At 41.4% G+C, this 27659-nt stretch overlaps 2 protein-coding genes across 7 annotated transcripts in view; one reads left to right on the forward strand and one right to left on the reverse strand.

Annotated features, from left to right (window-relative positions):
- Positions 1 to 27659, reverse strand: part of wu:fj19g03 — a 72390-nt gene that overhangs the window by 41430 nt on the left and 3301 nt on the right. The window lies entirely within an intron of this gene.
- Positions 12616 to 25982, forward strand: si:ch211-202h22.10. 2 transcript variants are annotated; one of them, XM_073906394.1, is made up of 2 exons: positions 12616 to 12845; positions 23986 to 25982. In XM_073906394.1, the coding sequence occupies exon 2, from the start codon at positions 24069 to 24071 to the stop codon at positions 25626 to 25628; it is 1560 nt and encodes a 519-aa protein (XP_073762495.1). In that variant the 5' UTR covers positions 12616 to 12845; positions 23986 to 24068; the 3' UTR covers positions 25629 to 25982. The 2 variants fall into 2 exon arrangements, with proteins under 2 accessions (XP_073762495.1, XP_017212100.3); XM_017356611.4 differs by lacking the exon at positions 12616 to 12845 and having other exon boundaries at positions 23903 to 25982.

The raw sequence follows: 27659 nt of genomic DNA on the forward strand, positions 1-27659 counted from the left end.
TATATTAGAAAAATAGAGTCTCTTAAGTTTTGATAATATTATTAAATATTCCAATATTTCATTCATTCATTCATTTTCTTGTCGGCTTAGTCCCTTTATTAATCCGGGGTCGCCACAGCGAAATGAACTGCCAACTTATCCAACAAGTTTTTACGCAGCGGATGCCCTTCCAGCCGCAACCCATCTCTGGGAAACATACACACACACACACTCATACACTATGGACAATTTAGCCAACCCAATTCACCTGTACCGCATGTCTTTGGACTGTGGGGGAAACTGGAGCACCCGGAGGAAACCCACGCAAAGGCAGGGAGAACATGCAAACTCCACACAGAAACGCCAACTGAGCAGAGGATCGAACCAGCGGCCTTCTTGCTGTGAGGCGACAGCACTACCTACTGCGCCACTGCCTCGCCCCAATATTTTTTTGTTTTTTAAAATTATTCACAATCTTTCTGCTCCATCGTTAAAAAAAAAATTTAATTTCCAAATCAGAGAAAACATCGCGAGTGACGCGTTCTATGGTAAGAGGGGAATGTATTGTCTCTAAACGTAAGACCTCTTTTGGTCAATCCTCTTTGATTTATAAAGCCTCAAATCTATGAAATTCTCTCACTACAGAAATAATCACATGTGCAAATTATAAGATGTTTTCACGCCTGACTAGGAGGTGGTGTTTGTCAAATAAAATGTACACATACTGAGTGAGATGTTTTTGAGTTGTCAGTGTTTTAGTTTATATGCGATTATGCTTGAATGTTTTAAACGGACTTTTTAATTAATTGGATTTTATTGTTGTAATTTTACCCTGTTAGCAATCCTGCTACAACCTGGCACAATGCATCTTTCCTCTTTGAGGTTAATGTAATCTTTGTGCATTGTCCCTGTTAAATAAATCAATCAATTCATTCATTCATAGAGTAAATACTACAGTGTATTGTACATTTATTCATTCACTATTAATATAACAATTCCAGCATATGTTTATGCAGCGGATTCCCTTCCAGCTGCTCAGTACTAGGAAACATCCATACACACTCATTCACACACAAACACACACACACTTGTACACTACAGCCAATTTAGTTTAATCAATTCACCTATAGCGCATGTGTTTGGACTGTGGGGGAAACCGGAGCACCGGAAGAAACCTGTGCCATACTGTATTGTACTACATACAATAGTAAAGTGTAATACAACACTATATTAATGTAGTATTGACTATTGTGAACTGATAACTGTAGTAAATAATGTAGTACACTTTAGTTTTTACTACTGCTGTGTCTTGTAGTATAATATACCACATGCAAATTGTAAGAAAATATAATTAATTTTTTCATTCCTCATTAGAGGCGAGGCAGTGGCGCAGTAGGTAGTGTTGTCACCTCACAGCAAGAAGGTCATTGGTTCGGCCCAGTTGGCGTTTCTGTGTGGAGTTTGCATGTTCTCCCTGCCTTCGCGTGGGTTTCCTCTGGGTGCCCCGGTTTCCCCCACAGTCCAAAAGACATGTGGTACAGGTGAATTGGGTGTGTGTATGGATGTTTCCGAGAGATGGGTTGCGGCTGGAAGGGCATCCGCTGTGTAAAACCTTGCTGGATAAGTTGGCGGTTCATTCCGCTGTGGTGACCCCGGATTAATAAAGGGACTAAGCCGACAAGAAAATGAATGAATGAATTCCTCAGAGTTATTCTTTATTTGGAAATATTTTGTATGCTCTGCCACATTATATGTTAACTAAAACTGTCCTTTGAGTGAGATGTGTTTTGCATACTAATGAAGCATTTTGCAGGATATCTCGGCCAAAAAAAAAAAAAAAAAAGATGCAGCAGAAACAATAAAAATGTTGTGTGTCTCTCGCTTCTGATTTCTTGTGTAACCATTTGTGAGAACATATTGAGGCCTATGGAGGCTTCAAAGCATGTGTATTTAATTGGTTCAGTTCTTCTGTGCAGAAAAGGGGAACTACAGACGGTGCAGAAAAGCTTACAGGGAGACGACCCGGCTTCTTCTTCTGCGATTATAAAATGGGTCTTTCGTCCCAAGGAAACGCATGCCGATTGCCTGATGTGTTCTCTTGGGTAGCATTGTATAACCAATAGTACAATTTATACTTAATAAATTCAGTTGTACTTAATAAATTACTAATACTTTTGACATTCATCTCCGCCTCCTGAGCTTGTATTGAACACGCATGGAATTGTAGAGCAATATTCAAGCAGAATCTACAGTATTGTGTCATTCATTCATTTTCTTTTTTTTCTTTTTTTTTTTACAGGTCACACTTTTTTTTTTATTAGAATATGCAAAAATCATACAAATACAAGAAAACGTCAACAAATAACAAATACAAAGCAACGAAACAAAAACAAAACAAAAACAACAACAATATAGTCATGTACTGGTATGTGCGTGAGTGTGTGCGTGTGAGTGTGTGTATGCATGTAAAGGTAACTTGGTGGACAGGTCAGAGTACATACATAAGGAACAATAACAGTCAACAAATGAAGCAAGTGTCACAGATATAGATAAAACATATAGAAAGAAACCAGTCAGAGGTAGGGAGTAACAACAATGCTTATTAATGTATGATAGTAAAAATGAGAGTAAAAAGAAAGAAAGGACAACAGTAATAAATGACAACAATAATAATAAATCACATGTGCTACACCAACTATTACTACAAAAAGTTACTTATATTACAACTACTACTGCTTCTACTACAGCCACAACCACGACTACTACTACTACAACGTCTACTAATACTGATACTACTACAACGACTACCACTACTGATACTACTATAGCGTTTGCTACAACTAATACAACAATGTCTACTGCTACTACTACTACTACTACTACTACTACCACCACCACAATCACTTCTACTACATCTACATCTACATCAACAACATCTACTACTGATATTACTACACCAACAATGACTACTACTACTACTGTAACTACCACACCATTACTACTTCTGCTACTACTTACATGAACTACTACTTCAATAATCTCCGTAACAATTACTCAATAACAATCAATACTATTACACTGTCTACTACTTCAACTACAACTACTACTACTACAACTACTACTACTACTATAACTACTACCGCTACAACCTTAATAATGATAATGGTATAAATACTTGTAATAATGATAATGGAAAGATAACAGGACAAGTCAGAACAGTAATAATAATAATAATGATTACAAAAAATAAAAGTAATACCATTTATGACAAAGGTGTCGAGGAGAGGGGAGGATGGGAAATCAGGGAGAGGACAAGTGATAATAATAATAAATAATAATAATAATAATAATAACAACAAATAATAATAGTAGTAAGTAGTAAGAAGTATTCATTCATTTTCTTTTCGGCTTAGTCCCTTTATTAACCTGGGGTTGCCACATCAGAATGAAGCTGCAACCCATCACTGGGAAACATCCTTACACACTCATTCACACACATACACTACCGTCTGCATGCCTAAATGCATTGAGTTGCTGCCAGGTGATTGGCTGATTAGAAATTTGCATTACCGAGCAGTTGGGCAGGTGTACCTAATAAAGTGGCCAGCGAGTGTATATATTTATCGGTCCACATACACATGCATTTACATTGCAGCCTTTTGCTTTTAGCAAACCACAATGTTACAGGATTTAATGTGAGCAATCAAAATCCTGACAATCAACTCTGGTTTGAATGATTAATGATTTTACATTCAAACTGGTAAATGTGACAAAGCTACTATACTATATAAATGCAGTGCTAGCCTTCATTGAACATGCTAGTCTCTGCTTGTTTCTTTGCTGTAATCTCCTACAATAGCATGCTTCTCTGAACCCATCCTAAATCACCGATGGCAGTAACTAAGATAAATGTAGACAGAAATATGAATGATGGCTTTGAAGTCGCGATGAGCAAAAAAACGGGGTTAGAACGAGAGGTTTTGAAGTGAAATGAGGGGTCTAGAAAACACAGAGACCCTGCAGTCACTGCTCTGACTTTGATGAGAAAGTCTGTATGAAGTTTTGGACCATCCTGATGATCAGATTAAACATCCACTTGGAGACTCAAGGGGGAAGACAGACAGAAAAGTCCCAATTTAGTCTTTATAGAGAAGAAAGTCTGAGGCAGATGTGTGTGTTTTTGCTTGATAACATGCAAAAAAAACAGCAGGTCCATGAACAGGTTGACAGAATACTCAAAAAGTATTGAAAGAAAGAAAGAAAGAAAGAAAGAAAGAAAGAAAGAAAGAAAGAAAGAAAGAAAGACATGGACGGACGGACAGACGGACAGACAGACAGACAGATAGAACGATAGATAGATAGAACGATAGATGGATGGATGGATGGATGGATGGATGGATATATAGATAGATAGATAGATAGACAGACAGACAGACAGACGGACGGACGGACGGACGGACGGACGGACGGACAGACAGACAGACAGACAGACAGACAGACAGACAGACAGACAGACGGACAGACAGACAGACAGACAGACAGAAAGAGAGATGGGTGGACAGATGAGTAGACAGACAGATTAACAGACAGACAATAGACAGACAAATAGACAGACAGATAAATAGATAGACAGACAGACAGATGGACAGAGGGATAGACGGACGGACGGACGGACAGACAGACAGATAGACAGACAGACAGACAGACAGACAGACAGATGGACAGACAGACAGACAGATAGATAGACAGACAGACAGACAGACAGACAGACAGACGGACAGACAGACAGACAGATAGATAGACAGACAGACAGACAGACAGACAAACAGACAGACAGATAGATAGACAGACAGACAGACAGACAGACAGACGGACAGACAGACAGACAGATAGAGAGATGGGTGGACAGATGAGTAGACAGACAGATTAACAGACAGACAATAGACAGACAAATAGACAGACAGATAAATAGATAGACAGACAGACAGACAGATGGACAGAGGGATAGACAGACAGACAGACAGACAGACAGACAGACAGACAGACAGACAGACAGACGGACAGATAGACAAATAGACAGACGGATAGACAAATATATACAGATAGACAGACGGACAGAGTAGGCAAACAGATAGACAGACAGACACAAATAGACAGAAAAAGAAGACAGACAGACAGATACAGATAGACAGACAGACAGAGAGAAGACATACAAATAGACAGATGAACAGATGGACAGATAGAGAAGACAGTCGGACAGATAGATAAATAGACAGACAGACAGAGAAGACAGACGGACAGATAGACGAATAGACAGAGAGAAGACAGACAAACAGAGAGAAGACAGATATATAGACAAATAGAGAGACAGACAGACAGACAGACAGAGAAGACAGACAGAGAAGACAGACAGACGTATAGACAAAGAAGACAGACAGATAGAGAAGACGGATAGATAGATGAATAGACAGACAGACAGATGGATAGACAGATAGATACAGATAGACAGACGGATAGAGAAGACAAACAGATAGACAGACACAAATTGACGGAAAGACGGACAGACGGATACAGACAGACTAACTGACAGATAGAAAAGACAGACAGACAAAGATAGTCAGACAAATAGAAAAGTCAGATGGACAGACAGATAGACAGACGAACAAAGAAACAAATAGACAGATGAACAGATGGACAGACAAGATAGAGGGACCGACAGATATACAGACAAACAGATGGATAGAGAAGACAAACATATAGACAGACAGACAGACATAAATATACAGAATGAAAAGACAGACAAACAGACAGACACAGATAGACAGAAAAAGAAGACAAACGGACAGACAGATACAGATAGATGGATAGAGAAGACAAACAGAAACAAATAGACAGACAGACAGATGGAGAAAAGACAGACGAATAGACAGACAGATAGATGGACGGACAAATAGAGAAGACAGACAGATAGAAGAATAGACAGAAAAACAGACAGATGGATACAGATAGACAGACAGACATAAATAGACAAAATGAAAAGACAGACAGATACAGATAGACACATGGAACGAGAAGACAGACAGAAACAAATAGACAGACAGACAGATGAATAGAAAAGACAGATAGACAGACAGAAAGATAGACAGACAGATAAAGACAACAAACAAACAAACAGATGAATAGATGGACAGACATATAGATAAGACAGAGAGACAGACAGACAGACAGATAGATAGACAGACAGAAAAATAGATTAACAGAAGGACAGACAGATAGATAAAAAGACAGATGATAGAGACACAGACAGATTGACAGTGTACTGATCTCAGCACAGCCTCTACCTCCATTCATTCCTCCACCCACATCATGCCTCTTTTTTCACACTCCTCCATTTCTCACAGCACAGTCTACTCTGCATTTACACACAAGCCCATCCAGAATGAATAATGAATACGCACATGTTGAACAGACCAATCAGAGTCCAGCAGAACCTGTGACTGAGCTGAAAGGCTCAGTATAATCACAGGCAGAACGTGCTGCTCATGCATGTCTACAGCTTTTCCTCATACAGAGAGCTAATGTATCCTCTGCTGATTAGAAGTCTATGAAAAGGGTTTTGAGTGCGTAATTACAATCTTCATAAGCTTGTTAATGAGATAATCAGTGATTACACTGATGCTAATTGCCAAGGGCATTATACTTTAGGCTTTTAGGGCCTACAACACCTATAGGTTTGCATATTAGAGCTCTTGATGTTTTCTTCACACATGTGATGGTCATTTTTTATAACACAATGAGCAATAGAAACACTCGGCTAATGTCTTACATGTTTTAACTCTCTGTGTTTTTTTCTTCTTATTCTAGGGTTTATTATCCTAATGGGAATTACCAAATTTCCAAAAATACTATAAATATTAAACAGAGTTCCGAGCACATCCCCAAAAGAATTAAAACCCCATAAATAAAACACAACGATACCACAATTCATATTTAATAATGCCATGAACAGACAAAATGCTATTGCAAATACTATAATCAGTGTTTGTGAACTACAGTGAAGTGTATTATTATAGAGTGTTTACAACACTTTGTTAATGAATGCCACATTATACTGTAGAAATAACTATAATGAACTGATTAACTGTAATAAATACTGTACTTATTTTTTACTGTTAGTGAGTATACTACATTGTCAGGGATGTAAACAATAACAATGGCCCTAATTTGTTTTAAAATGTCAGTTCCATAGTTTCCTAGATTCTAAAAAGGTCCACAAATTGATAAATAATGTTATGGCAGCTGTTTTAATGTTGAGTTCTGATTAAATTCCCTCTTTTTTACAGTTATGAAATGATTTGACAATACACAGAATATGTTTATGGGCCAATGACATCACCACATTATTGTAGTTGTTGAGTTACCATAGCAACTAATGGAATCACCACAACATATTCATCAAAGTACTTTACTCTAGTGTGGTTCAAAAAACACTATATTATTTGCTGTTACTTACTATAGTATTTTTAAATAAGGGATTTCTTGTCTATTGTATAATCCAAAAAGGTGTAATTGGAAGTTCTTATGGAGACAAATTCATACATCTACAACACAATTCACATTTACATAATCGATTTTTGTAAGTTCAAAACATGATAAAAAAATGCAAATCTAGTTTGTACATTTTAAATACGGTTCAAAAATGCACAAAATCTAATTCATAAATTCAAAATGTTGTTAAAAAAAATCGTAACTTCAAAAAACAATTCAAAAATACATAAATCGATTCAAAAATTTGCAAATCCAAATTCATAAAATTCAAAATATGATTCGAAAATACACAAATTGATTCAAAAATATGCAAATCCAAATTTGTAAACTCAAAACACGATTCAAAAACGCAAAAAATCCAATTCATAAATTCAAGACACGATCCAAAAATACACAAATCGATTTAAAAATACCCATATCCAAATTTGTGAATTCAAAACACGATTCAAAAATACACAAATGCAATTCATAAATTCAAAATACGATTCAAAAATACCCAAATCCAAATTCAAAAATTCAAAACACGATTCAAAAATACACAAATCCAAATTCGTAAATTCAAAACACGATTCAAAAATACGCAAATCCAAATTCGTGAATTCAAAACACGATTCAAAAATACACAAATGCAATTCATAAATTCAAAATACGATTCAAAAATACCCAAATCCAAATTCGTAAATTCAAAACACGATTCAAAAATACACAACTCCAATTCATAAATTTGAAACACGAGTCAAAAATACACAAATGCAGTTCGAAAATTTAAAACGCGATTCTAAAATCGGCAAATACATTAAAAATTAGGCAAATCCAAATTCGTAAATTTAAAACTTGATTAAAAAATGCACAAATCCAATTCGTACATTCGAAACACCATTCAAAACTATACAAATCGATTCAAAAATACACAAATCCAATTAATTTGGCGAAAATATTTATGATTTTTAAAAATTTGACTTTGTAAACATGAATTGCGCTCTGCTTGTGTGAATTTTATTTTGTAACTATTATTTTTGAGGCTGATCGGGCTCCATAGTTTTCACTTATATGGACACACAATAGTGTACAGTTGTGTGTTTGTAAATGACAAAGAGATACAGGAAATACAGGATTATCATTTGCCTCCTCATCTCGATGACCTGAAAGTGCAGCCTTCAAAGTATTTCAGTCTTTGTGCGTCTGCTCATGAAGATATGATGAGTTTTCAGGGTTTCAAGAATGAATGAACTACTCTATCTTCTCCAGATCTCATTTCATCTCAAGGGGAATTAAAAGAGATGAAGAGGGGGGAAAAGGACAAAGAGCTATAGATGTGCATTTTCATTCTCGTATGACTATGTGCTACTATCATGCAGCGTCAAAAATTAAATTCATATTTAATATACATGACCAGCTGCCATTTTTGTCGACAGTCATGCTTTTAATAAAATAAAATCAATGTGGAACATGCATAGAGAAAAACCCACAAGCAGAAAATAATACTGTGTTTTTGAACGATGCTATAGTAAAGTACTTTAAATTGATCTGTTGTGGGGATTGTATGTTAACACAACAACTACTGTATAGTGATATAAACAAATTGCCCAATACTGTTTTCTCCAACTATTGTATTTAACAGTGGCAGGGAGAGCTTAACACCACAGTATACTACAGTATTTAGTACAGTTTTTCACTTTACTCAATTATACTGTTAACAAAGAGTTGTAAATACTATGTTACTACAGTATGGTTAAAAAATATATAGTATTTTAACATTTGGGAAGCTGAAAGGTAAAGATGTAAATATTAAACAACACATTATGCATCGGATCAATCATAAGCCTCATTCGACTTCCTTGACAGCCAGAGAACAAAGCCTGGATGTAAATAACTATAGCTAACATTGCCTCTTAGTTTCTTTTCTATAAGGGAGATTTAGACTATTTGTCAATAAAGTAGTGATGAGCTTTTCTCTTCGATTGCTGATTGCTTTGTCACGTGAATTTATGTATTTATTTTGTTGTTCCAAACACTTCACGCAGGCGACTCCTGCTGATCAAAACTGCCTAGGTGTTTTCTTTAGCAGGTTTTGCTGCGATGGTAATCTGTGTAGGGCTGGAAAGAACTTTCAAGAAGCTTTCCCTGCATTTCCCAGACAAAGTAACTGAATTTTATATGAAAATATCCCTTAAGGAAGGAAGCTGGTGCCCTTTCTAAAATGTCAAGTAACCTTGGACATTGTAAATTAAAGCAAAGCAAATTAAAACAAGTTTAGTGGCAAATGGCACATTTAAATTGTGGATTTACTGAATGATGGAAACATATTACACCTGCGCCACCTGCTGGTCAAAATCTGTAAATGCAATGAGAAGTCAGATTAATGCTGTAAGGCTGGGGTCAAATTCAAAGTTCATTCATTCATTTTCCTTTGGCTTAGTCTCTATTTTAGAGGTCGCCACAACAGAATGAACCGCCAACTATTTTTTAAGCAGCAAATACCCTTGCAGCTGCAACTCAGTATTGGGAAACGCCCATAAACACTCATTTACACACACACACATACACTAAGGCCAAGTTAATTTTTTCAATCCACCTATGGCACATGTGTTTGGATTGTGGCCCACGGAGGAAACTCCACACAGAAAAGCCAACTGGCACATCCAGGACTCGAACCAGCAACCCTGTTGCTGTAAGGCAACAGTGTTAACCACTGAGCCACCGTGGTGCCCTTATTGCAAAATTTCAAATCTGAATTTTTATCGAAAATATAAGAAATAAATATTTATAACATGACTTGGTTTTTAACAAACAAGCACATACGTACATAAATCAAGCATTTTAAAAAAGCAAGTAGTGCCCTTTGCATTTAAAAATACTATAATAATCCAAAAATGTAAAAAAAAAAAAAAAAAAGTTAGTTAAAAGTGTCATGGTGCAAAATATGAAATAAAGCACAACCAAAGCCAGGTAAGTCAGAAAAACATGCTGCTAAATCCACAGCAGTCTAATGTGAGAAATGGTACTGTCTGGCGTTTGATATATTCACACTTCAACTCCAACTATTTCATAACACATTTCAAACAGGACACTTTTTAACTGGATTAGTGCAAAATCGCATTTCTCTCCAATCCCCTTTGAAGACTTAATGTTTATTATCAAATTTTCATGTCTGGAAAACATCCATTGCTCGCCTATTCCAATTTCAAACGCTCACTGTGTATTTTTTTCTGTCTATGGGTGAGGAATGTTGTCCGATAACGGCAAATACACTGACTAGGCGTCACAGCAACAGCGTCACACAAATCCACCTTGCGTTACTTAAAAAAAATATCGCCTTCCGTTACATTTCAGACCGTCGCCTAAAATACATTAAAAATCTAACAAGATTACAAGTTTAGAATGCGTTTACCAAAGTAGTAAATACACACTTTTAATCCCTTACACAAAAATAGAGCTCTTGAAATATGAAATGGAGGTTATGAGTTCTCTCAGGTTCTGGATATTCTTAGCAAGGTGTTGTAAATACTAATATTCAGTACATTATTATAATAATGCAGGGCTCAACAATAAGAACTGCCCGCTGGCCCGGGGCCAGATTGCAAGACGCTTGGGACAGTATACAGAATGGTTATTGGTCAGATCGGGGCCAGTGCTGCCTTGTCACTAAACTTTCATTTGGCTGCGACTGTTTGTCAATTGCGTGCTTTCATGCCCAGACATTTGTTTCGGAACCGGTCTCGTTTGTCCAGTAAGCGTGGTAGAGGTGGTCTGGGCTCGTTTAAGCGTATCAATAGTAGTGAAACAAAACGATCCAATGAACCAGGCTATATCACAGTGTATTATGGTTGTGTGATGGCCATATATATGGCTATAAGAAGATAGAATGATGAGTAGGGCAGGATGTCATTTCTACTGGCAAATGTGCATTTCATGTCTAATATGAAATTGAAAGCATGCTTAAATATTTACGAGTGCTGTTTATCCGTTGACCAAAAAAAAAGTTATGAAATTTTTAGATATTTTTTTATCTTATATTTTGTTTTAGGCCAATTTTTTTGTTCATTCGTTTTGTTCATTTCGACACCTCGAAAGAAAGATCAAGATTCAAGATCTGAATGCAATCCCGGTGTTGTGTGGAGAAATGCACCCCTGCACAGACCCCCCTTATAGACTTTCTTTAGCAATCTCAGTCTACATAAAAAAAGCCCTCAAAGGTCATAATTGATTAAAGCGTAGGCTAATATGAATATTATGCTGATGGATCAAGCAAGAGCAACAAGTAAAATGCATTTTAAATCTAGGTTTACAAATAAATGAAAAATAAAAATATAGACAGTATTATAGACTGATGTAATGAGCCGATTTCTAAAATTGAGCATTTTGATGGTTTTAAACAAAAAAAAAAAAAAAAAAAACATAAAACTGTTGTAGTTTTCAACTAAACCATTCACTTTAATGAATCTAATCGATTTTATACTTAAATTAAATCATTTTTAAATTGTCAGTTGTATTTAAAGAAAAGTTATGCTGAATAAATAAATAGCTAACTATTTTTTTTTTTTTTTGGTGGGGCCAGAGAAAATTTTGACAGGGCAAGTAAAAATCTTAACAAAAGTAAAAAAATAAATAAATAAATAAATAAATAAAATTTATATATATATATATATATATATATATATATATATATATATATATATATATATATATATATATATATATATATATATATATATATATATATTTAGCGTTGTACCCTGTTATGGTTCAAAAACACTTTTTTGAATGTTCTTAATAGTCTCTCTTATAAGTCAACCTGGAGAAATAGTCCAACACAAGTAGTCAAATTGTAATGCAAGTAGTCTTAAAATTGTTTTATTTAAAATACAAATTTAGTTCAGCTTATTTAGCCGTTTTTACTTGTTTGATTGTTTAAACAGCAAACGTCATTGTGTCACGCATCACTTTCATTTTCAAGATTCCTTATCATCAGCAGATCTACTGCGCCATCTAGCGGCTTTAGTGTCAGTTTATGACGTAAAGATCACTCCTGTGCTGCAATCACGTGACCTTGTCAGTTTGGTACGCACTCGGAACCTCTGAATCGAAACAAAAGAATCGTTTACGTTCAAGATCGGATCTCCAGGCGTTTTGAAAGCGTCAAGTCATAACAAAACAAATGCTCTTACTGTAGAACTGGCATTAAAGAATAGCGTGCACTATAACTGACTGACGACTGATAATGGAAGAGCCTGAAAACATCCAGACAACACAGGCGCCAGATGTGGAGACGCAGCCGTCAGCTAGACACGAGCACAATAACGTTCGAGGTTACTAAAGTAACCCTTCGTTCCCCGAGGAGGGGAACGGAAGCACTATAAGTGGATTTGATTGTAAAATCCACGCATTGGGAGGTTCGGTTCAGAAGCTACTCGTCTGAAAGAGTATTGAACGGGCCAATTAAGAATGAATTGGCAGCGCAAGCCTGCGCAGGTGAGCGGCATAAGCAATCAACTGAGTATATAAGCTCACCTGGCGCAGCAGACGCTATCCTTTTTAAGCTGAAGAGACTTTCAACAGCTAAGGGACAGTCATTATGGCGACGGAGTATAGTGCTTCCGTTCCCCTCCTCGGGGAACGAAGGGTTACTTTAGTAACCTCGAACGTTCCCCTTCGGGGGGAACTTCAGCACTATAAGTGGATTTGATTGTAAAATCCACGCATTGGGAGCCCATTGAAAGCGCCATAATGACTGCACCTTACCAACACCCCCGATGAGGAGATAGTCAAGCAAGCGTGACGCACCCACATCATGGGGGGCGCGGTCCTCCAACGTGTCCCTGGCCCTAATTTATCCTACTTCAACAGAAGTTTTACGGATTTATATATATTTTTTGGGGTGTCGTGAGCATCTAGATAATTCTAGGAAATACGACAGTACGTTGGGAAGCGTGCAATCCCGATAGGGAGGACGCTGCGGAGGCCATCCGTTACCCAAGGGGGGATAGATGGCAGAATTTACATATGGACTAGCCCTAAAAAGGGGGAGTACGCATAGCAAAAGAGTGGTTAGCGGGGAGGGAAGACACGGGTCCGCCCAGGGGGGGGGGGACTTAACCGTGGCTGAATAAGCATATGGGATCGCCTAGTGGGGACCACGCATAGCAGACACCTTTACCCAAAACGCGGGCTGACCAGCGGGCAGACCTACAACGTAGTGGGCCAGCAAGTGACTCCTCCGCTGAGTCAGTGCTGGGGGCCACGGAGGAATCTGCAGGGCTCACCTGACGGGGAACTTTACTGACAGATAAAAAGGCGCACGTATCTCCGTGTTAGGGAAAATGGCGCAGCAAGCGTGTTTCAACACCCTACCGAGTTGTTTCCTCAATCACCAAGGGTTACCTAATACCCTTGAGGAAACCGGCTCCACTCGCAGATTGTAAAACCTTGCAAATGTGTTGGGTGTCACCCAGCCCGCAGCTCTACAGATGTCTGTTAGAGGGGCGCCGCGTGCGCGCGCTCGAGAGGATGCGAAGCTCCGAGTGGAGTGCGCACGCGCTCTCGGGGGACGCGGCTCATCTCGGCTCTGATAGTGAAAGAAAGGCATCCACAATCTAGTGGGAACTTATTTCGGTACGGCACTTCCCTGCTGCCGACCGCTATAACAGACGAAGAGCTGCTCAGATGATCTAAACTCTGAGTGCGGTCCGGATAATACGCAAAACGCGAACTGGACAATAAATAAGGGCTGGGTCTGCCTCCTCCGAGGGCAGCGCTTGCAGGCTCACTACCTCGTATTAAAACGGAGTGGTAGGAACCTTGGGCACATATCGCGGGCGGGGTCTCATACGTGAGAGAAGCCAGCCCAATTACAGGCACGAGTCACTGACCGAAAAATGCCTCCGGGTCCCCGACCCTCTAATCGATATCAACGCGACCAGCAGAGCTGTCTTCAGGGACAGAAATATACTGAGTCGAGGATCGAAGGGATCTGACGCGGCTTGTGTAGCGAGGGCGAGATCCTAAGAGGGCATGAAGGGGGGCGGGGTGGATTAATTCGCTTAACGCCCCTGAGGAACCGGATGATGAGGTTATGCGTTCCCACGGTGCTGCCAGCCACCGCGTTATGAGAGCGGAGATGGCAGCCACGTAACCTTGAGTGTGGAGGGCGACAGCCTGCTCTCCAACTTCTCTCGGCGTAAAGAAAGCACAACGCTGATCTGGCAAATTACGGGGGTCTTCTCAGCGAGAGACACACCATTCAGTGAATAGACTTCACGTCAGGGCATAGGCGCGCTCGGGGAGGGGGCTCTAGCCCGAGTGACGGTATTAGCCACCGCAATCGGAGGTTACCTAAGTCTTCCTCGCGTCTAAAAATCTCTTCAAAGATCGGCGAGGGTGCCAGGTGGTGCCCTGTCCCTGAGAGAGTAGGTGCTCTCTCGAAGGGACTGCCAGGGGAGGGCTATCGCGAGGGAGAGCTCTGACATCCAGGTCCGGTTGAGCCAGAGGGGCGCAACCAGCAACCTGTTCCTCGTCCTCCCTGACCATGCACAGTAACTGCGCGAGCAGGCTCACTGGGGGAAACGCGTATTGCGCGTGCCCCGAGGCCAGCTGTAAGCCAGTGCATCCGTGCCGAGAGCACTCGGTCAGGGAAAGAACAACTGGCAATGAGCGATCTCGGGGGAAGCAACAGATCGATCTGGGCTTCCCCGAATCGCGCCCATATCAGCTGAACAGACTCGGGGTGGAGTCTCCATGCTCCAGGACGCAAGGCTGCCGTGAGAGCGCATCGGCTGCACGGTTGAGCTTGCCTGAATATGAATGGCGTGCAGCGATTTCAGCCGCGGATGACTCCAGAGGAGCAGACGGCGGGCGAGCTGAGACATGCGGCGAGAGCGCATACCCCCTATACGGCTGATATACGCCACCGCCGCCGTACTGTCCGTCCTGACCAGCACGTGTTGCCGCTCCAACACCGGAAAAAAACGGTGGAGAGCGGGGAACACTGCCAACAGCTCCAGGCGATATGCCAACGCAACTGGGTACCTTTCCACAGGTCCGCAGCCGCATGCCCGCAACGCACAGCCCCCCAGCCCGTGTTGGAAGCGTCTGCTGAAACGACAACAAGACTGGACGCCTGTTCTAGAGACACCCAGGCCTGTAGGAACGAGGGGTCGCTCCAAGGGCTGAGGGCGCGGCGACACAGCGCAGTAACAGAGACTCGGTGTGCGCGCGCGTGCCATGCGCGTCTGGGGACTCGATCGTGAAGCCAGTGCTGAAGTGGTCTCATATAGAATAATCCGAGCGGCATGAAGCGGCTGCGGATGCCATATGCCCCAGGAGCCTCTGAAATTGTTTCAGTGGGACCACTATTTTACTGTCGAGCTCTCTCAGACAGTACAGCATCAGCTGAGCGCGCTCTCCGGAGAGGCGCGCTGCCATGGTGACCGAGTCCAGCTCCAGCCCGAGAGAAGAGATCCTCTGCACGGGGGCGAGTTTGCTCTTTTCTCGGTTGACCTGAAACCCCCACAGGTGGAAGTGCCAGAGCACTTTGTCTCTGTGCATAATCAACTCTGTGCATAATCAAAAGAGAGGGCAATTCAGCCAGTCGTAAAGAAATTGAGTATGCAGATGCCCGCGAGCCGAAGGGGCGCTGAGGCACCCTCCGCGGGCTTGGTGAGGACCCGCGGAGACAGAGAGAGCCCGAAGGGGAGGGCTTTGTATTGCCAAGCTCGACCTTCAAACGCAAACCGCAGAAACTGTCGGTGGCGAGGAAGAGTGGAGACATGGAAATACGCGTCCATCAGGTCTAATGCTGCAGACCAACCCAGAGGACGAACGCACCGGAGGATGCGCTTCTGCGTGAGCATTCTGAACGGCAGCTTGTGCAGGCAGCGGTTCAAAACGCGCAGATCTAGGATTGGCCGTGACCCACCGCTCTTTTTGGGCACGATGAAGCGTGGGCTGTAAAACCCGCTCTCCATCTCGGCTGGAGGGAGCGGCTCGATTGCATCCTTCGCCAGGAGGACAGCAATCTCCTCTCGCAAGACAGGGGCGGACAGGGGGCTGACCCTGGTGAATACACACCCGTGACTTGGGGGGCCGTTTCGCGAACTGAATCGCATAGCCGAGTCTGATTGTGCGTATGAGCCACCGCGAAGAGCTGGCCCGCGCTAACCAGGCAGGCAGAGCTCTCGCTAATGGACTCATCGCTACAATCGCTGACGTACCAGCAGTGGGGCAGCGCGGAGTGGGTGTGCTGATCCGGGAAGCTCGCGGGTCCCACGGAAAAGCTGGAGGTGGGATATTTGCTCTCACTCCAAACCCGAGCTCCGGAGGGGAGGCTCGAGGGGTGGGAGAAAGGAGACCGTCCTCCCAGCGCTCGTGAGCCACTGGCGAAACGCACCGAATCTGCAAGCTAGAAAGCATAGCGTCCCAGACTGGCAGATTTCGGGCTGTCACATCTGGGGAAGTGAAAAGTGCCCTTTCATAATGTTTTCATGGCAGTAAAAAGTGCCGTTGGAAATGGGGCCCCGCCCTCCAGCGGGGAAAGAGCAAGTTCCCTCTTCTCCAGATGGCCTGTCCCAGGGGCGCTTCGCGGTCCGTTGCCGGACTTAGCGGCGTTCTGGGCAGGGGGGCTGCCTGCTTCCGAGGTGCCCGACGCGCTCGCTTCGCCTTAGGCGTGTGCGGGGGCGGAGCAGCTCTCGTAGGCGGACGCCTTCGGCGAGGAGCAGGTATGAATGGCACGGCGGGCGGAGCGGGCTACGGACCGCCGATAAGACATCACCCACCAACTGCTCTCTCACCGCCTTGAATTCCTGGGTGAATTCACAGACAGTGTCGCCGAACCTGGCTGGGGATATGGGGAAGTCAAGAAAGCGGACTTTGTCGACTTTGCGCATATCAGCCAGGGGTGGCGCTCCTGGACCACTAATGTGGACATCGTCCTCCCCAACGCACACGCAGCGGACTCAGTAGTCCGAAGAGCTAAGTCGGCGGCGGTGCGAAGCTCGTAAGCCTGGGTTGGACCCACCCTCGTGCAGCTCGGCCAGCGCCTGCGCTTGGTAGCGCTGGTAGGTGGCTATCGCATGCAAGGCGGAAGCAGCCTGGCCCGCAGCTATGTAAGCTCTAGCTCCGAGGGAGGTAGATAACTTACAGGCTTTGGATGGGAGACGAGGCGGACCCCGCCAAGAAGAGGCGCCGCGCGGATTTACCGCCATCGCGCACTCAACCTGAGGAATCGCCACATACCCCCTGGCTGTTTCACCGTCAAGAGTGGTTAGGGTGGAGGAACACGCAGCACGAGCAGAAAAAAGTGCTTTACAAGACCGCGTGAGCCTACTGTGCACCTCCGGGAAGAAGGGAACGCCCCTCTAGTCGGTCCGGCCGCGGAGCTGGGGGATAAACCATCTCCAACCCACGGCCGAAGCAGCCCGGGAAAGCACGGCTAACATGTCCGTTTCAGGATCCGTAGTGACAGCGCTCACCAGCCCGAAGGGGGCGAGCGGGTCTGGATCATCATCGGACAATGAAAGCCCACCCTCCGATGCCGCGGTGGACATCTGGTCTCCGGTGTCATCGGGCGTAAGGGCTACCATCTGTTAGACGGATCGCTTCCTCCGCCCGAAGCTTGGATGGAGCGCTTAGAGGAGCGGGAGGTCCGCGGGCCCGTGGGCGACGGATTATCTCTCGCTGAAACCCTCAGATCTGCCCGAGTGCCCGCTGCAGAGCAGGGGACAACTGGGGTGGTTCGCCTTTTTGCAAAGGCTAACCGCGATCTTGCGCAACAGTCATGGCATCGCAATGACGACATGAACTGCCCGCGAGCAGCGCATTAACATGCTGGACCCCCAGACATGTAACACAGTGCCCGCGCCCATCATCCGAGGACAGGAAACCACCGCATCCAGAAACGCACAGTCGGAGCGCCGTCCTGATAAGGACGTGCTGCACGACTGTGTTGCTCTTTCTGTGAAGTTTGCAACTTTATACGCACCGCTCTGGAGGACCGGACCCAAAGAACGCCAGGCAAGGGAGAAACCCAGCTCGACCGTCTGCCACTGCGTGTACACACTCTGGACCGGGAGAATGCTCTCGTTCGCTCAGAATCGCTGGTCACAGCAGGAGGAACCCTCATCGCCTCGATCAGAAAGTCTCTGAAGCGAAAAGGATAGCGTCTGCTGCGCCAGGTGAGCTTATATACTCAGTTGATTGCTTATGCCGCTCACCTGCGCAGGCTTGCGCTGCCAATTCATTCTTAATTGGCCCGTTCAATACTCTTTCAGACGAGTAGCTTCTGAACCGAACCTCCCAATGCGTGGATTTTACAATCAAATCCACTTATAGTGCTGAAGTTCCCCCCGAAGGGGAACGCAGGCCAGTGTATGTTGTTTTTGTCCATTACAAGGAAACATGTCATTAATGGATGAGTTAATTGAGTTATTTGTTGGTCGTAAAAAAAGCAACGAGTCAAATGATTTGTCTATGAAACCTATAACGGAGGGTCACGCTACTCCAGATGTGTCTGAAGCTGACAGATGCTCGTTATTCATCAATAATCAGCATTGACTGCTTTTCAAAAACAATTTTAGATGGTGGAAATGTCATCATATAATAGAAATAGAGCCAGATTTTATATATAGCCTGCTAGTAAACTCAACAAATTTGCATTAAAAACTTTATATGTTTATTAAATAGTACATTAAACATACATTAAATGTGTAATTTGTGTGTATTAACGGAATAATAATGCTTCGACCATTTAATGATGATGCAAGTCAGCTGATCTTCATCACAAAATAAAGTTTTATGGTTGATCTGTCTCCGCTGCTGTCTGTTTACTAAACAGAAACTGAGAACAGATAATTGTGGATGATGCAGGTCACTGACGATTAATGAAACAAACTATTTACAATCCAGTTTACACCTTATTTACTTGCTAGATTTTTGAACCATCTAAAAATAAGGCCTTATTATGTATAATAGTAACTAATATAAAATAGTATTAATACAATAACCTTGTATAAATTCTGCCAAGTTTAATATCAAGAAGACATTGAAAGGTAAAATCGTTTGTATGTCAAACACTTGTCGCATTCTGCCAGTGAACTGACTCTTTACAAGGCCTGCCCCCTTTTCCTATGTCCAAGTAGTTTTCACTACCAGCCGTCAATCCCTATATTAATTAAACAATGAATAATAATTTCTGGAAGAGTTCAGTCAGAGGCAGGCACAATTTTCTGTTCAATTCAGAATTTAAAAGTGACTTAAGTTGGAGTAATTAAAATAAAGATTGAAGTTGAAGACAAAATTAATTAATTATTATATTATTATATATTAACAGAGCAATACAGTATTTTCCATTATGTTTTTCTTTCGGATAAACATTTCTTTTAGTTTGGCTAGAACATGTGTAGTGTTGTCATTTATATTTACAGATAACTGAAAAAAAAACATAATATACTAATTTATTTTTGCTAAAAACAGAATTTAAGACATTTAAGTCTCCTTAAGTTTCCTCCAGGTTCTCCGGTTTCCCCAAGTCCAAACACATGTGCTATAGGGGAATTGGGTTGGCTAAATTGTCTGTAGTGTATGAGTGTGAATGAGTGTGTATTCCCAGAGATGTGTTGCAGCTGGAAGGGCATCCGCTGCATAAATCAAATACTGGAAAAATTGGCGGTTCATTCCGCTGTGGCGACCCCAGATTAATAAAGGGACTGAGCCAAAAAGAAAACGAATGAATGATTTACAGATTGTTATGCCATTTTATAAGTGATGTAACAGAGTTGACCAGAACGCGTTCGAACAATCAACAAACCTTCCACAATAATCTATTGAGAATGTTAGGGGAACATGCTTAGAACATTTTCATAATGTGGACGGATCTTACAATGTTCATATAACAACATGAGACTGAAACATTATGTAGAGAATTGAAAAAAAACATTATTAAATCCCAAATTAATGTTGATACATCATCTAAAAAAATGAATGAACATTTTGAACTTTGTAAAAACATTCAGAAAATAATATTATATAGATTAGGCATGGGCCGGTATAAGACTCTCACAGTATGATAACCATGGATATAAATGTCCTGGTACCACAGTGTTGAGATCATTGCTCTTAAATATATTCTTTCTAAATGTCTGGGAAAAAAAACAAAAACCCTTTCCCCCTTTGAACGCCATATATTCATTTTGTGAAAGATTTAAAATATTTTGGAACAGTAAACATGTCAGGCTAAATAATTTACATCAATCAGAGCCTTCTGCAGTCTTCATTAGTTTAGAAAACACTGATTTCTTCACAACTTAAAACAGCATCCTTGGATAGCTTTTCTGCTGGAGATACTGTTGTCCTAAAAAACTAAAAAAAAAAAAAAAGTAAAATGGCTTTTTTCAAACCGCGGTATATAGGGGTGTCACGATTTCGATTTTTAATAGATTTTTAATCGAAATCGATCGAAATTTATGCTCAATATTGATTATCGAATCAAAAAATAGAATCGTCGATGCTGCCACACCCCCATGTCACGTCAGCTTGGCTTGCCAAGCGGGAAAAAAACAGGCTTGTTGAAGTGCTTGTTAAACTGCAGAAGCAGGAGACCTGTCGACAGAACTTAAACCCTCTCCTCTTTCAATGAAGTCGCTGGTGTGTAAGCATTTTGGATTTCCAGTGAGTTATGTTAACAACGTTTGTGTTGTCGACAAAAAAAACAGTTTTGCAAGCTCTGCTATGTACGTATTAGATAGACAACACCGGCATCGCGATCCTCCGCCCGCCCCCGTTGCAAATCCGCTCGCGAAAAGTACACACTCAGGCCCTGTTAACACTGTCTTTGTTTTTAAATGGCATTTTAGAACGACAACGATTTGACATCCACAGTGGCGTGTAGCATTTCTGAGCAGCCCTCCTTCCTCTCTACCTCTGAAAATGCACATCACGTGACCACACAGACACAGACACACACAGCCATGCGCTCGAGACAGCAGGTCCAGGCAGTCAGAGGACTGCTTCAATCTTTCACTCACTTGTACTTAGTCAATTAAACGATCACCTCAGATACTGTTGGCTGGTTCCTGTAGGTTGTGCGTCTTTTTTACCGACGCCATTATAACGACACAGATCACTGCCTATTCACGAGTCCAGCAGAAAAAGTGATTGACAGGTGGTAATTATGTGTGTATCTTGCCTTTATTCATTTACTGTATGATTTGTTTATGGGTAAAACAAAGACCATGCAGGTCAGGTAGTTTAAATGGTAGGCTACAAATAATTAATTGGTCATTAATTAATTAATTATTCATTATCGAAAATCGAATCGAATCGTGCCTTTAGAATTGAAAATGTAATCGAATCGAGGATTTGGAGGATCGTGTCACTCTTAGCGGTATACCATGAAAACAGTTATCATCCCATGCCTAATATAGATTCATGTCAGGTGTAAACCATTGCTGTGAGTTTTTTAGCAGCAGCAAAGCCAGAAATTAATCCTCTCTGAGTGAAGTTTTATTAAATAATTTTGAGTGGAGCATAAGCAAATCATTGAGAAGGCTAAAGCTGCGGTCACACTGGACTTTTCTTCCCATAGACTTCCATTCATACGCACGCAAATGCGTCAGAACGGAAACGCAAGTTTGTGTGTCAAGTTGCAAAGTTCAAGCTTGGTGAACTCTGACCTGCGAAATCGCATCACTTGACTGCCTGAGACCAATCGAGGATAAAAACATGACCTCTCTGGACAGAAATGTAAAACATGGTCCAATCGCTTGTGTTTTAAAACGTCTAATCATCTCGTTTAATCATGCCAATTTTCGCAGCGTCATACAACGGAATTTCACATGCACAAACTCTAGTGTGACCGCAGCATAATTCATCATTGAAGATCGTAGAATTATCCAATCAGCACTGGAACTCATATAAATTACCAGGTATGTCAAAATATTATCTTGTTATTTCTCTCGAACTTCAGCAACCCTCCAACACCCCATACTTTAAATTAATTTACTTAAGGGGGGCATTGAGACTGGGCTACACATTTCACTCAAACCCCTCTAACTCTCTCTTCTGACAAGGGGAATAACACAAGTTACCGTACGTTCACACCGAAAGCGGCGAGAGCGTCAAAGTAGCCGGAAGTCATTCATTTTCAATAAGAGCCGGCGGCGAGGAGCAGCGCGGCGCGTCTTCTCCGGCGTGGGCGTCGAGGAGAGTTGAAATCAAGGCTGTTTCTCAATTCCAAGAACGCAGAGAACGGACTTGTGGAGAGCGGTCTTGCCGGGTGTCCTCGGAAGAACAAACTCAGGAGACCGTGAGGGCAGAGAACGCGTCCTTTGAGAATTGAGATGCTGCGTTCTTCCTGATGGTCACATGACCTTCACATGTTTTAAATGGTAAAGTAATTAAACATTACAGCCTTCATACAACGATTTATTGTTTTTCCCCTTTTCAAAATATATACTATGCATAAAAACATTATATATATATGTTGCACAATATAAATAAAATAGTTTTTAATATGAATTTCAGCAAACAAACACCCTTAATGTGTTTATTCCTTTATTAAGATGTTCATGGTAATGTTTACTTTCACCGTTTCATTTAGTGAAACTCCTGAGGTAAATAAGTTAAATCTCTGAACTTTAATAATAAATCTAAATAAAATGCAGCTCTTCCCACCTCCAGTCGCAATGACTTCTGGGACTTCCAGAGTGAGTTCGGTGCTCAAGTCTGCATCGTTGCGTCCTCGATATCAAGATCACATCCGGGAAGTTTCACGCGTCCTCCGTACTTGCGGTCTGGAGTATTGGAACTAAACTTAGGCAGCTGTTGATGACGTTGCACGAGAACACGAGGACGCAAGACCGCTAAAGAACGCATATTGAGAAACAGCCCAAATCAACTTTATGGTAATGAGCTATGACGCGGTTCGGCGGCAAGCAATCAGAATGAAGACGTTCACCGCTTGATAGGAGTTCAACATTTACAATGTTTTCTTACAGGAACATGCATTAAATAAGTTACTGGTGAGTTACTGATGTTCATTACTGTTAAATATATTTATCTTAAAAAATCGGGAATCTCACGCGACGTGACAGTACAAAACAGTACAGCTGCTTCAGGATATTTCAGACATATGGACACATATTTGATAAATAGAGCAAAGCCAAACCACACGCAACTTGATCTTCCATTGTTAAATGAAGTTGATAAGAAGTGCGCAACATTTTCACACTAGAAACATGTTTTATGCAGGAATGTAACTTATATGCTGCAACGGCTCCTTTAAATACGAGATCAATGTAGCGAGTTTTGACGCTCCCGCTGCCGGAGCTGAAGGCAGATAGCGTTGTCGCCAGGGCGGCCAGAGCGACCTTGGACGCTCTCGTCGCTTTCGGTACTTTTGAAGCGAATGTAAATTTATAGTAAGAATCTTGAGTTGATTTTTGACTGATCTTTTCATGTTGATTTCAGATCAGAAGGAATTGACAGAAGATTCCGCCACATGTCGTCAAAGTGGGAAGCATACCTTTAAGGAAGGAAGCATCGAAAAGACAATGAGAATTCCCACCGAAGAGAAGCCATTCATCTGCCCCGAGTGTGGGAAGTGTTTTTCCGCCAAACAAAAGCTGGAGACCCATATTAGAATCCACACCGGAGAAAAGCCCTTCAGCTGCCCTCAATGCGGAAAAGGTTTCACGCAGCAGGGTCAGATTAAAACACACATGCGAATTCACACCGGAGAGAAACCCTTCACATGCCCTCAATGCGACAAGAGCGTTACGTCAAAACAAAGCCTCAAAAGTCACATGAGGATTCACACAGGAGAGAAACCGTTCACCTGTCCTGAGTGCGGCATGATCTTCTCCCAACTAGGATATCTTAAACGTCACGTAAGAACTCACACCGGCTTGAAACCTTTCAGCTGCACCCAATGTGGAAAACGCTACAAAGTGAAGCAAAGCCTTGAGAGCCACATGAGAGTTCACACCGGAGAGAAGCCTTTCGCGTGTCCTCAGTGCGGAAAGGGTTTCACGGCAAAACAGTGTCTTAAAAGTCACATGAGCGTTCACATCGAAGAGAAGCCTTTTAACTGCTCGCTGTGTGAAATGAGCTTCACCCACCAGCAAAGTCTGAAGCGCCACATGTTGATTCACGTCGGAGAAAAGCCCTACGTTTGCCGTCAGTGCGGAAAGAGTTTCTCGGTGAAACAAAGCCTTGAGAGTCACATCAGGATCCACACCGGAGAGAAACCGTTTGCGTGCGCCGAGTGTGGAAAGGGTTTCGCCGTCAAACAAAACCTTGAGAGTCACATGAGAGTTCACACCGGAGTGAAGCCTTTTTCCTGTCCTCAGTGTGGAAAGAGATTCACGGTGAAGCAAAGCCTCGAGAGTCACATGACTATTCACACCGGAGAACGGCCTTTTACGTGTTCAATGTGTGACAAGACTTTCACGGTGAAACATAAGCTTGAATACCACATGAGAAATCACACCGGAGAGAAGCCTTACATCTGCCCTCAGTGTGGAAACAGTTACGCCTTGAGGAACCACCTCGAAAGACATGTACGAATTCACACCGGAGAAAAACCGTTCTCCTGTTCTAAGTGCGCAAAGAGATTCACCATGAAGCAAAGCCTTAAAAGTCACATGAGAGTTCACAACAGAACTAAACCGTACATCTGCTCTCAATGCGGAAAGAGGTTCACGGTGAAGCAAAGCCTTGAGAGTCACATGAGCCTTCACACCGGAGAGAAACCTTTCACCTGCACTGAATGTGGAAAGAGTTATACGTTAAGACAAAGCTTAGAGACGCACATGAGGGTTCACACTGGTGACAAGTGTTTCAGCTGCTCTGATTGTGGACGGAGTTTCACAGTGAAGCAAAACCTTCATGTCCACATGCGAGTTCACACCGGAGAGAGGCCTTATACTTGCGCGCAGTGCGGAAAGAGATTCACGCAACACGGACAACTGAACCGTCACATGAGAATTCACACTGAGCAGAAGACGACTAGGGACCGTTCTGAAGAAACTCTAAATGATGAGACTGCAGACAATTCTTCAGACATACAACATCAGTCAGAGGAGAAAGATGTAGTCACTGTGTTAATATAATTTAAAGGCCATAAATGATATATTGTTGACGACAAAATTATTAGCGAAATTTTTTCAAGTGCTGTTTACGCTTTAACACATTTTTAAACATAATAGTTTAATAGCTAATTTCTAAGGGTGTGATGAGACGCTTACTCCACGAGATAAGACACGAGATTGGGTTCACGAGAACGACACGACAAGATTTTTACTCTATTTTTAGGAAATTGTCTTTTATTCAACTGAAAAAAACTATAAAAACTATAAAACTGTTTAGGTTTTTTTTTTATTCGACTTGTAATAAATGTTATTTTACTTCTATTTTAATTAATTTTATGGAGAAAAAGGCAAGCGAACACTGTAAAAAAGTTGCTAATAGCCTATGGTAATGGAAAATAACTTATTATTAATTTTGAATATTATCAAAATATTTGCTAATATATAAACAGAAAATAGATTTTAATTTACTGAAGACAAAATCACAAACTGCAAAACAATTTAGGCTCTTTTTTAAAATAATTCAAAATTCAAAATTATAATTAATATATATATATATATATATATATATATATATATATATATATATATATATATATTATAATTTTGAATATTCACTGTTTTAATGAATTCTATGCTGTAAAGGACATGCAAACACTATATTTAAATATAAACTCTACTAACTGGCTTCTCGCCCAAGCAACCAAATGACACGTGTAACTCCAAGGCCAGCCTGGGTTCCCAGGTTTGTGCAGAGCACTTGATTTGCAGTTTAAATCCAATCCTGCCTCCAATTTGTAATGCTAATATCACCCTCATGCTCCTTCTTGACGTCACAACTCACAAGACAATTTCACCTTGACGAGAAATCTTGTCATGATTTAATCTCGAAAGATTTTCTCATATGAGATCTTGTCACACCTCTACTAATTTCTATTAGTCATGATGACTGTACATAATATTTTATTTTGCAAGATACTAGTATTCAGCTTAAAGTGCAATTTAAAGGCTTAACTATGTTGTTAATCAGGCTAACTAGGAAAGTTAGGTTGATTAGGCAAGTCATTAGATAACAGTGGTTTGTTCTGTAGCCGATAGTAGGGTTGGGCGCTGTCGACCACTTTGGCATCGTACAATGTCTTAATGTGAAACACTGCTTTTAAATTATTATTTATGAATAACTAAATAATTCATAAAGAATTAATTATTTGTGGTCTAATGTTTCAACTATCTGACCTGCATGGTCTTTGTTTTACCCATAACCAAAGCATAAATAAATAAAGATAGGTTACACACAAATTACCACCTGTCAATCTCTTTTTCCGCAGGACTCTGGCATGAATAGGCAGAGTGATCTGTGTTAATATAACGACGTTGACAAACTTGGTTGGTAAAAAAGGTGCACAACCAAAAGGAATCAACCAACAGTATCTGAGGTTTTTGCTAAAGTACAAGCGTGAAAGCGAAAGACTGAGCAGTGTACTGACGCTGTGACACGTTACCTGATGGATTCAAAAGATCGAAGAATCGTTAGATATAATAATAAATTAAAAACTGATTTTATTTTAGTCAAACTAAAAGAAATAAAGAGTTTCTCCAGGAACAAAAAATGTATATATATTACATAAATAATCTCAAAAACGGCGTTGCTTTGTTAAACAGCACTTGGGAAATATAATTAAAACTTCAGAGAAGTGTGAATAATTTTGCCTTTAATTGTATGCAAATAGGACAGTTTGGCCAGGATGCTTCTTTACAATCAGTTTTTTCATTATTATTTAAATGTACATCTTCAGCCAATCCATGCTGTAAATAAAACATTTTAACACAATTAGTGATTCAGTGGTCACTGACCAGACTTTTAGCTGTTAAAGTGTCATTGTTGCCTGTTTATATATTTAGACATATATATTGTACATATTTTGGGTACTTCTATGTAATTTATATATAGATTTATGGCATAATTACTGTCAGAATTGTAATGACTGAAATAATATTATCATCTTCACATTCTTGCACTAAGAAGACTTCAGAATTACACACTGTGAAGCAGAA

The sequence above is a fragment of the Danio rerio genome, chromosome 1 (assembly GCF_049306965.1).
Source record: "Danio rerio strain Tuebingen ecotype United States chromosome 1, GRCz12tu, whole genome shotgun sequence".
Classification (NCBI taxonomy): Eukaryota; Metazoa; Chordata; class Actinopteri; order Cypriniformes; family Danionidae; genus Danio; species Danio rerio.

Excerpts from the sequence above, each read along its gene's own strand:
- si:ch211-202h22.10 (XM_017356611.4), top strand. The coding sequence starts at position 23,973 with ATGTTGATTTCAGATCAGAAGGAATTGACAGAAGATTCCGCCACATGT.